General features: G+C 46.5%; 1 protein-coding gene across 1 annotated transcript; it reads left to right on the top strand.

The window, feature by feature from the left end:
• The first annotated feature begins 206 nt into the window (after nucleotides 1-206).
• Nucleotides 207-2,980, top strand: LOC147861003 (pentatricopeptide repeat-containing protein At5g27110-like). Its single transcript, XM_087323929.1, has one exon. The coding sequence runs from the start codon at nucleotides 346-348 to the stop codon at nucleotides 2,554-2,556; it is 2,211 nt and encodes a 736-aa protein (XP_087180055.1). The 5' UTR covers nucleotides 207-345; the 3' UTR covers nucleotides 2,557-2,980.
• Nucleotides 2,981-11,631: the final 8,651 nt, after the last annotated feature.

Consider the following 11,631-nt stretch of genomic DNA (forward strand, 5'->3'; position numbering starts at 1 on the left):
ATCTATGTACATACATACATAGATACATACATGTGTATGTTTCTCCTCATCACTCTGCCTATTATGTAACATTCTGAAGGCAACCAACCACACACCAGAAGACAGACCCACCACTATGGCTATGACTATGACTATGACTATGACTATGTGATGGTGCCCTCCCTCTCAGAAGAAGAAGAGATCGCTACTGCTACTGTAACCGCTACCATTGCCACTTCTCCAACATCTCAGAAGGAAGAGCCATGGGCAGGAAGCACTGGAGATTCGTCTTAATTGTAACAGCTGGTTTAATCTGGAACCCTTCAACCTCGCCATGCCTAATACGGCTTCTTCTTGATCGTCTCCATGAGGAGGTCATCGTCATCATCATCATCTTCTTCTTCCGCGAGGTCGATATGGCCTCTGAACTCCAGAGGAAGAGAGTTTGCACCAGGTGATGCTCACTCCGTAGCCTGTAGGGATACCCTTTATCACCTTCTTCGGATGTGCAATGAACAGAGGGATGTGGAAGGTGGGATGTACGTGTGCTGCCTTATGTTTCGACATGGTTTTGAATCCGTCACTGTGTTGGCTGATCATCTCATTCGCCTCTTTGCTTCTTGTGGCCGCCTGGCTGACGCAGAATCTATCTTCTCCATGGTATCACAACCCAGCATTTATACGTGGAATGCCATAATTTCTGGACACCAAAATCAGCATTCTCCTGCTGAGGATGTTCTTGACCTGTATGAGGAGATGCAGAAACAGGGTACAATACAACCCAATAGTGTCACCTTTTTGAACATTCTAAAAGCTTGTGGAAGTCTCCCCACTTTGCACAAGGGAAGGCAAATCCATGATCAGATAATAAGATGTGTGTTTAGGTCCGATCTGATCATTAGTAATGCACTCATTCACATGTATGTGCAATTTGGGTCACTAAATGAAGCATATAAGATTTTCAATACATTACCAGAGCGGGATGCGGTGTCATGGGGTACCATCATCTCCGGGTGTGCTGAGACTGGGAATAATGCAGTTTTGTCCATCGAATTGTTGATGAAAATGCAACATGAGGGAATAAAACCTGAACGAGTTACATTCTTGTGTATCTTGAAAGCATGTGGCAGCATAGAATCAGTAGGGCAAGGCAAAATTGCACATCATGAAATCGTCAAAAGTGGTTTTGAATCTGATGTTGCGGTGGGGACTGCCCTTATTGACATGTATGCCAAATGCATGAACTTAGATGAAGCACAAAAAGTGTTCAATGACCTTCCCAATCGTACCATCATAACTTGGGGAGCGTTGCTTGCAGGATTTGTGCAGCATGGGCATGGGCATTATGCATTAGAACTATTCGAGAAAATGAAACTTGAAGTAAATGAGACTGATAAGTCGATATTTTCATGTGTTCTGAAAGCGTGTGGTATCATGCAAATTAAAGGAATTGGAAAGCTAATCCATTGTGACATCATACATTGTGGAGTTGAACAAGATATGGTGGTTGGAAGTATGCTGTTGGATATGTATGTCAAGTGTGGGAGTATAGAAGATGCGAGTGCAGTATTTAATTCGTTGCCACATCGGGATGTTATCACATGGGGTTTGATGATTGAAGGTTATGCACAACATGGAGAGTCCGTTTCTGCTCTTGCACTGTTCGGGAAAATGCAAGTGCAAGGCATAAAGCCTGATAAGGTTGCATTCTTGGGTGTAGCAAAAGCATGTGGTAACCTAGGAGCCATCCAAAAAGGCCATTGGTTACATAGTCAAGTTGTTGAATTTTGCCTTGAATCTGACCTTCTACTTGGAAATACAATTGTTGATATGTATGGTAAATGTGGAAGCATGGGGGATTCAAAGGCAGCATTCAATAGAATTTCGAAACAAGATGTTGCTTCATGGGGTGCACTTATTGGAGGTTTTGCACAGTCTGGCAATCTAAAAGTGGCTGAACAAGGCCTAAAGAACATGCAAAAACAAGGCATAAAGCCAAACATGATGATTTTCAGCAGCATTCTCACTGCTTGCAGCCATGCAGGTCTTTTAAAAGAAGGGTGGATGTACTTCAAATCCATAAAAGAAGAGTATCACATAAATCCTAGCGTAGAACATTACAACTGTATGTTTGACATTCTTGGTCGACTTGGTTATCTACATGCGGCTGAGCACTTACTGAAAACCTTACCAATGCCTCCCAATGTTGTGGGTTGGGTAGCCCTGCTGACTGCATGCAAAACCTACGGAAATATAGAGTTGGGAGCACGATGTTCAAGGAAAATCTTGTCATTAGATCCCAATGAGGCATCTGTATATATGTTGATGGCTGATATTTATGCTAGTAAGCAAATGTGGAAAGATGTTGAAAAGATAAAGAAAGCAAGGAGTCATGTTGGTGCATTGAAGAAGCCGGGCATAGCCTGGATTGAGGTAAATGGAGAAGTGCATGAATTCATTGTTGGAAGCAACCACCACCAACATGGGTCTGAAGGGATGATTCAAGCCTTACGGATGTTAAATAGGAACATGCATGGGGAGGGTTATGTACCGGCATTGTATTTGATCCTTGAATGATGAAAATATATGCCCACCAAATATTCTCTTAAAACTAAATGATTATTTAATTATGAACATAATATAGATTCTTTTGGCATCAAATAAAGTTGATGAACATTGGGTAGTTTGGGAGAACTTTGCATATAAGGAATGAGCACCTTACATTGGTAAAATTACTACCTAAAATAAATGAGAAAAAAGTATGAGCCAAGTGGAAGCTAGGATAGCTGCCATAAACTTTATCTAGTGTAATAATCAACATAATAAAGCATTGGCAACTTGACATCATTGTACATTGATGTCTTAGTAGGTAAACATAAGCTTCATCTTGACATCCATATAAGAATAAACAAAAACATGATACTTATATACGCATGGTAAACACTACATGATAAAATGGTAAGCTTGAAAAAGGAAAGGTACCATTGACATTGCAACAGCTTTGAGGATTTTATAATGGCAACAATGTAGACTTAACAAGGATCCATGAAAATTATTAATTATCGTGAATGAACTTGGGAAAATAATGAATTGTAGATGAAATATAAGGTTTAGCCTTTGTAATTAGTACAACCATAGGGAATTATTCTAGTGCACCTTTTGGTATAAATCCTATTGTTTTGCTCAATGGAATGTGATTAACAAAACTCTCCAACAATACTTATTATTTAGTTCTTTGAAAGAACTTCATTGGTATTCTTCGACCAAGCAAGTAGCTTTTATTGAAGGTAGTTGTCATACCTTCGAGCTATTTCCTTTGCAGTGTATCACATTCTAGTTTTTGACGATGGAAAGGGATCTTTCAGAGTTGATTATTTGAGTTGACTTGTATCGAGTGGTGAAAAGGAAGAGGAAAGTATTGGTTGTAGTTTAAACATAGTGGAAAGCAAATAAAAACAACAAATATGTCATCTAAAAATCATTGATACAGGGAAAACATCCCATTAAGACATTGTAGGAGGGAGAACATAAAACTATGAGTCGAAGTTTGCCCCTTTTAGAGTTTATGCTAGACAAATTCTAGATATTGTGTATTTCGGCATGCCGTTTACATAGTCCACCAAGGGTGAATCCGACCATGATTGTTGAAAGGAAAGTCTCGTAGCTTCCATCGTGTTTGAAGAGCCTTGCAATCTTCATAATGAGCTCGAATATTCATTACCAAATCATACCATAGAGCAATGGTTGTCTCCCTTGGTCGAATTTCTTCTCCTAGGAGACATGCTTTGCATTTGGATTTCCAGATGTTCCATGGCTCGATAGAGGCTATGGTGGGCCATATGACACACAACCTATTCAAACACCAAATTCACATTTCTCTTGCCCGTTGTACAATGCATTTATTTCTTTGCACACAAAACGCCTTCAGTCTACCTAGTCTCCCAATATCCAAGCTTTCTTCTTCAATCTCCACCATAGTGAAAATCCCAAAGGTATGGAGCCTTCCAACCTTCTCTTGATTAGTATTCTCATCACTTTAGACCAAACTTCCTACCCATGTGAGCATTCCCATAAACAATGTTCTTGCACCATGTTATTTTCTTCCATGCAACTTTGGTTGCCACTTTACCTTCCGATTTGCTTGCCCATAGAAATATGCAAATATCATATTTATACCAGCTATACCTTCCTATCAAAGATCCAACATGACGATGTATGCCACATGGTTGTAAGAAATATTTGATTTGCTATTAGTATACCTACTAGCGAGAGCTGGGCAAAATTCCAATATTTCAGCTTGTTTCTTATTGAGCGATGCATCCCCTCTAGTTGCAAACTCTTGGGAAAGTTAATCATGATCTAGAAACCTAAGTATCTGGTTGCAACATTTTCTTGTAGTCAGCAAATGGAAGGGTTGGGGTGGGAATCGACAATGGTTCAATTTAGGCTTAACTAGTTTGGCCTTATCCAAGCTAAACCGGTTAAGCCTAAATTGGTTTGGGGGTTCTCAAACCTGGACCGAACCAAACCAAACCATTCTCTAAAACGATTAAGGCTTAATTGGTTTGGCCTAAACCGGTTAAGCTGAAACCGATTTGGGAACTATTTGGGACAAACCGGTTAAGCTCTATATGGTTGGTTGATGTCTCCAATTTTCTCTTTTGGCTCACAAAACTAAGAATGCAGGATTAATGTTGAAGAAGTGAGCAACAAAAATATCTGGCTTTAATAACTAAAGTAGAAGGATCAACATTGAGGAAGTGAGCCACAAAAATACTTGGTTGTAATAACTAAAGCTTAAGGATGAACATTGAGTAAATGAACCATAAAAGCATTTGTCTTTAATAGCTAATGTTAAAGGATCCTGTTGGGATTTCGGTCCCTCCGGATGGGATGTCCGGAGATGAATGACGGCAATCCCGGTTACGGCTACGGAGCCGGATGATGAAGACCCCGGCTACTGAGCCGGATGATGAAGACCCCGGCTACTGAGCCGGATGATGAAGACCCCGGCTACGGAGCCGGATGATGAAGACCCCGGCTACGGAGCCAGATGACGAATGTACCCGGTGAGAGATCCGGATGCGGGGACATATTTGTGAATATGTTTGCCAAGGGCCCTTGAGGCTATATTTGTAAATAGCCCGAAAGTCATATGTTGTATAAATATGACTTAGGGCAAACAGTTTTATGTTGTTGCTCATTTTTTTATGTTTTCAGCCGAGAGAGCGAAGTGAGAGCAGCCGAGAGAGAGAGAAAAAGGAAGAGGTCGACGCCTCTGTGTATTACCGCCGCCTGTGGCGAAGACAGTGAGCTCAAGGTTGTTGCCTTGTAGCTTCACCCTTGTACATCTCTGTGTATAGTGATAGTTGGAGTTTGAGGACTCCCGTGGTTTTTCCCATTTAGGGTTTTCCACATAAAACACCCTGTGTACTCTTCTCTCTATTGTCCTCGTGCATTTTGTATTTCCTGTTTTCTGTGAGTTGATCCTATTCCTCGGTTGTGGCCGAGCACTGTTTTGCAACAATTTGGTATCAGAGCACGGTTAACACAGAAAATGGAAGGCGGCGGTAGTGGGCCTCCGGGCATGATGGTGTTGAACTCACAGAACTACGCCGACTGGAAGATAAAGATGGAAGACCTTCTCATCGTCCGAGACCTGTACGAACCGATCGACAATGCCAAGATACCCAAGGGGGTAATAGAGTCGGAGTGGAAGCTCCTGAACCGGAAAGCCGTAGCGACGATCCGGCAATATGTCGATGTAAGTGTTCTGCAACATGTGGCGAACGATACGAATGCCTATGAGATGTGGCAGAAGCTGTCCGGACTGTATGAGAGGAAGAATGCTCTGACCCGGACCTCCCTGATGAGGAAGATAGTGAATCTTAAGTACCGGGACGGCGAGAGCATGGTCGAACACGTCAGCACGTTCATGGGATTCGTGAACCAGCTTGCGGCGATCAAGTTCCCGTTGGATGACGCAATGCAAGCCATCATGCTGATGTGTACCCTTCCGGAGAGCTGGGAGAACTTGGTAGTTACTCTCAGCACCTCCTGTAAGGAAGAGAACTTGTCTTTACTAACGGTAAAGACAAGTATTCTAAATGAAGAAGCGCGTCGGAGAGATAAAGAACCGGCCTCTGACTCGAAGGCGTTGCTTACCGAATCGGAACGGGGAAGACAACGGAACCGGAGTCCGCAAAGACGGGAGAAGTCGGGGACACGGTCGCAGTCGAGGGGAAGACCCACATGCTTCTACTGTGGGAAGCCGGGGCACTTCCAGAAGAACTGTCGGCATTTCCGGAAAGACAACGGAACCGACAGTACCGATTCGAAGAAGTCACCGGAGCGAAACGGTGCATACCGGGGAGCCACGGACCGGAGAGGTCCGGATCGGCGAGGGCAGGACCGGAAAGGAACGACGGCACTCGCGGCAAGTGAAGAAGAGATAATGCTCATTACCGAAGAGAGGGAGCTGAACCTTGCCGGTGAAGAGATGACCTGGGTGGTCGATTCCGGAGCGTCTTTCCACCTGACCCCGGAGAAGAAATACTTCTCATCCTACACAGCCGGTGAGCACGGCTGTGTCCGGATGGGAAATGAAGGTACATGCCGGATTGCCGGCATAGGAGACGTGTGGCTGATGACATCAACCGGATGCAAGATGCTGCTGAAGGATGTTCGACACGTTCCGGAGGTTCGATTGAACCTGATTTCGGCCGGGAGGCTAGACGATGAAGGCTACACGGGTAGCATCCGGAACGGTGTCATGAAGTTCAACAAAGGGAGCCTGATAGTGGCTCGGGCCCGGAAGGTCAACACACTGTACCTGATGAATTCACGGCTATGTCCGGAGGAGCTGAACGTGGCAGCTGACACTGCCGGTGAGCTGTGGCACAAGAGACTGTGCCACATGAGCGAGAAGGGGATGAAGAGGCTTGCTGAAGACAACCTGATACCGGTAAAGCACGTACACTTAGGGAAGTGTACCGATTGTCTGGCCGGTAAGCAAAACCGGACCTCCTTCCACTCAAGGCCACCGACGAGACGTAGCGCACCTTTGGAGTTGGTGCACACTGACGTGTGTCAAGTAGAAACGAAGTCACATGGCGGAGCCCAGTACTTCGTGACATTTATTGATGACCACAGCCGGAAGCTGTGGACTGCACCGTTGAAGACAAAGGACCAAGTGTTGTGCGTCTTCAAAGAACTCCACGCGAGAGTGGAAAGGGAATCCGGCCAGAAGCTGAAAGCGATACGAGCTGATAACGGAGGGGAATACCGGGGGCAGTTCCAGGAGTACTGTCGCTCGAAGGGAATCCGGCTCGAGTTTACTATGCCGAAGACGCCGGAACTGAACGGGCTGGCCGAGAGGATGAACCGGACCATAATGGAGAGGGTCCGGAGTATGCTGGCGCATGCGAAATTACCCAAGGGGTTTTGGGCTGAGGCAATGTCGACGGCGACGTATGTGATAAATAGATCACCCTCAGTACCTTTGGACGGAGACACGCCGCAGAAAGTGTGGACCGGTAAGGAAGTGTCCTACCGGCATCTGAAGGTGTTCGGGTGTCTCGCATACGTGCATGTGGCAAAGGACCGGAGAGGAAAGTTACATCCAAAGACCCGGCCATGCATATTCCTCGGTTACGGCGACGACGAGTTCGGCTACCGAGTATGGGACCCGGTCGACAAGAAGATATTCAGGAGTCGAGATATCATCTTCATGGAGGACAAGACACTCGCCGACTGGGAGTCGGAGAAGAAGATGAAGAGCTCCAAGTCGACCGGTGAGGATCAACTCTACGAGGAGCAGTCCCAACCGGCAAGGGACCGGTTAGCACTCGAGGATCCGGCCGAAGACAGTGAAGAAACAGAACCGGCCGAGGAAGACGAAACCGATACCGGAACCGGCCCCGATCCCGAAATGGATTCGGATGAAGAGGAAATGGAGGAGCCGGTTACCGAAGCTCCGGAACGGAGATATCCTCTAAGAGAGAGAAGGGCCCCCCGGAGATTTCCGGAACCAGAGCACGTGCTGCTAACCGACGAGGGGGAGCCGGAGAGTTTTGAAGAAGCAAAGCTTTGTCGAATACAAGTGTATAATGGACGTATTCACACTATCCCTTTGTATAGATCAAGTTTGGGCCATTTGTGTAATTAGCATAAATGGTAGTTGCCCTAAGTCGGTCACTATATATAGTGACCTTGTAACCTTTTTGTAAGGTTTGTTGTATTATTGGTTGTATTATTGTTTCTATCTAATAGAAAGACTCTTTGTGCCTCTCTCTCTCTCTCTCTCTCTCTCTCTCTCTCTCTCTCTCTCTGTGTGCACGATCTCAGAAACTGTCATACGCAGGTTTCAACTAGAATCGAATGCTTCCTGATCTTCCGCATTGACGGCCTTGTCTCTCCAACATTTGGTATCAGAGCTTGGTTCCTCAACCCGCTGTCGGCCGTCATCACCGCCTGCACAGCATTCGGTTTCTTGCGTCATTCGAAGAAGAGAGAAGAAGAAGAAAAACGAGGCTTGCATCTCATCGCGTTAGATCATCTTCGCTTGGAGTAAGCCAGCCGGTTGTACTCTGTTCCTTGTGATCGTAACCGCTCGAGGTGAAATCCCCTTGTGCAACATTGACACGATCGTGCTCCACTCGGTTAAACGGCATCCGAAGAGGTCATCAAATGCTGCTCGCAGCTCATTGTAACCACTCGGTGCAGATCGGTCTCAAGACAACAACCCCAATTCGTGCTTCATCCGGCTGATCGACATTCGGGAGGATCAGTTGGATCCGTCTCTCTCGTCGCTGCAGTCACCCGAAGCAGAATCGGTCCAGACAATCGGTTTCAATAATCGGTACTTCGCATATATATTCGGAAGCGAACCGGGCTCACTCCGACTCGGCAACATTCGGGAAGACCAGTCGGTTCCGTCCCTCAAGTTACCGGAGTCAATTCGAGCAAGTTCAACAATACATATATATCCGAAGCCGAACCGACTCGGGTTCAAATCCGACTAGAACGATATCGGGTGAGCCAACCGGCTGCACTCCAACAAGATTCGTAGTCAAATCCGAACCGAGCTTCGTCAACCGAAACCAAATTTGATGGCATCAACATCCGGCTCGTCAGAAATGAGTCTACGAAAGTTCGATGGATCGAACTTCAACTTCTGGAAGGAGCAAATGCAGGACTATCTCATAGTCAAGGGGCAAATCGATCCCATCGAAAATGAAGAACCTCTAGAAGGATACAAACCAATTGAGTGGCAGAAGCTGGACAGAATCGTCCGTGCCACGATTCGGATGCACCTATCGGAATCGGTATACTTTACGGTGCAATCGTGTACGACAGCATTCGAACTGTGGAAAACACTGTCGGACACCTACGAAAAGAAGGTCGCCGCAACGAAGATGTTTCTGATCCGGCGCCTCTACAACTTGCGGATGAAAGAATCAGATTCGGTTCAAGCACATCTCAATGAGTACGAAAGCATAAGCTCCCAAATCTCATCTCAGGGGACGACAATCGAGGATGAACTCAGAGCAATGATACTCATGAGCAGCCTTCCCTCATCATGGGAAACTTTCGTCACAACCGTGTGCAACGCGTCAACCACGGCTGTTAAATACTCCGAAGTCACGAGCGCAATCCTGACCGAAGCAGCTCGGAGAAAGTCTTTCGCCAAAGACTCAACAGACGACGCTTATGTAGTACAAGGTTCGACAGACCGATCGAACATACGAGGAAGAGATTCCTCACGGCAGCCGAACAATCAGCGAAGACGGAGCCAGTCACGGGATAACCGAATCTGCAACTATTGCAAGAAACCCGGACACATCAAAGCCGACTGCCGCGCACTCAAGAACAAGAACGACAAGTCTCAGAAATCAGACAAGAAGAGTGGCCGGCATGAGGAGATCAATTACGTCAGCTTCTCAGCTGACGTGCTACCAAACGACCCGAATATACTATCAATCGAAAATCCAGTCGGATCAGAAGTTCTCCTCACGACTGAAGAATCGAGCACATGGCTCTTAGATTCGGGTGCGTCATTTCACGTGACTCCTCATCGATCCCAATTTCGGCAATATACGATCCGTCACTCCGACTCAGTTCGAGTCGGCAACTCGCAACACTGCGACATCATTGGAATCGGCACAGTAGAGCTCAACCTTGCAGGTGGCTCTACACTTGTACTTCACAATGTCCGACATGTACCCGAGCTCTCAAGGCCATTGATCTCAGTCGGACAACTAGATGAAGACGGCATTCGTGCCGGTTTTTCTTCGGGAGGGTGGACACTCCACAGGGGGAACCTCCTGCTTGCTAGAGGACCCAAGATACACTCACTGTATCCGTTACATGTTACGCTCAGAGAGGGTAACCTGTTTTTGGTGGATATTCCTGTGTCATCACTATGGCACAGAAGATTAGGACACCTCAGCAAGGCCGGCATCACGCACCTATCTAGAGCCGGATACATCCCTAAACTCTCCTTCTCGGACCATCAATTCTGCGAACATTGCCAGTATGGCAAACAAGCAGCCGCATCACACCCGACATCAGCACCAAGAGAAACGAGACCTCTCGATTTAATCCACTCGGACGTCTGTGGCCCAATGCCGCATCAGTCTCTCGGCGGTGCCTCTTACTTCGTCAGTTTTATTGACGATTCGACTCGAAAGGTGTGGGCTTATCCAATTCGCACCAAAGATCGTGTCTTCTCGATCTTCTCCGATTGGCTCGCTATGGTGGAAAATCAAACTGACCGAAAACTGAAATGCTTTCGGACCGACAATGGGGGAGAGTTCAAATCCGAAGAATTCGTCAAATTCTGCCGACAACGCGGCATCCGACGTGAATTTACGGCACCACACAGTCCGGAGCAAAACGGGATTGCAGAACGCATGAATCGGACAATCCAAGAACGGATAGTTTTCATGCTCCAACACTCCAGACTGTCGGATGGCTTCTGGGCAGAGGCTCTACTCACGGCAGTACACATAATCAATATGTCGCCAAGTAGACCTCTAGGACTTCAAATTCCTCAGGAACTATGGATCGGCAGTAAGCCGAATTACGACAAGCTGAGGATCTTCGGATGCGAGGCGTACGCCCTTATTCCGAAAGATGATCGCCGAAAACTTGCACCTCGGTCCAGGAAATGCATTTTCCTTGGATATGGATCAGACGGCGAAATGGGATACCGACTCTGGGACCCCGAACGCAGACAAATCGTTCGAAGTTCGGACGTTGTGTTCAACGAGTCGGCTATGAATCCATCAGTCGAAAAACCGATCGAAGTCCGAAGGGTAACATTTTCCGATGTGCCGACCCTTCAAGAAGGCCCTGCTCTTAACACATGGTCAGCTTCACGGGTAGCTGAACCTTACACTACCGACTCGGACAACTCCGACTTGGCACAGCAGAATAATTCGCTTTCGGACCATCCGACCTCGATACCCGATACGACCAGTCCAATCATACCTCGACGATCCGAGAGACTGTCGCAACCTCCGGAGAGGTATTCTCCTGGAATTTTCTTCACCGACGCCGGCGAACCGACGTCTTACGAAGAAGCATCGACATCTGTCGATTCAGCCACCTGGCATCTGGCGATGGAGTCGGAAATGCACTCCATTCGGG

This window comes from Azolla caroliniana, unplaced genomic scaffold, assembly GCF_043228905.1.
Source record: "Azolla caroliniana isolate FFs.n. ecotype wild unplaced genomic scaffold, voAzoCaro1.0.p SCAF_8, whole genome shotgun sequence".
NCBI lineage: Eukaryota > Viridiplantae > Streptophyta > Polypodiopsida > Salviniales > Salviniaceae > Azolla > Azolla caroliniana.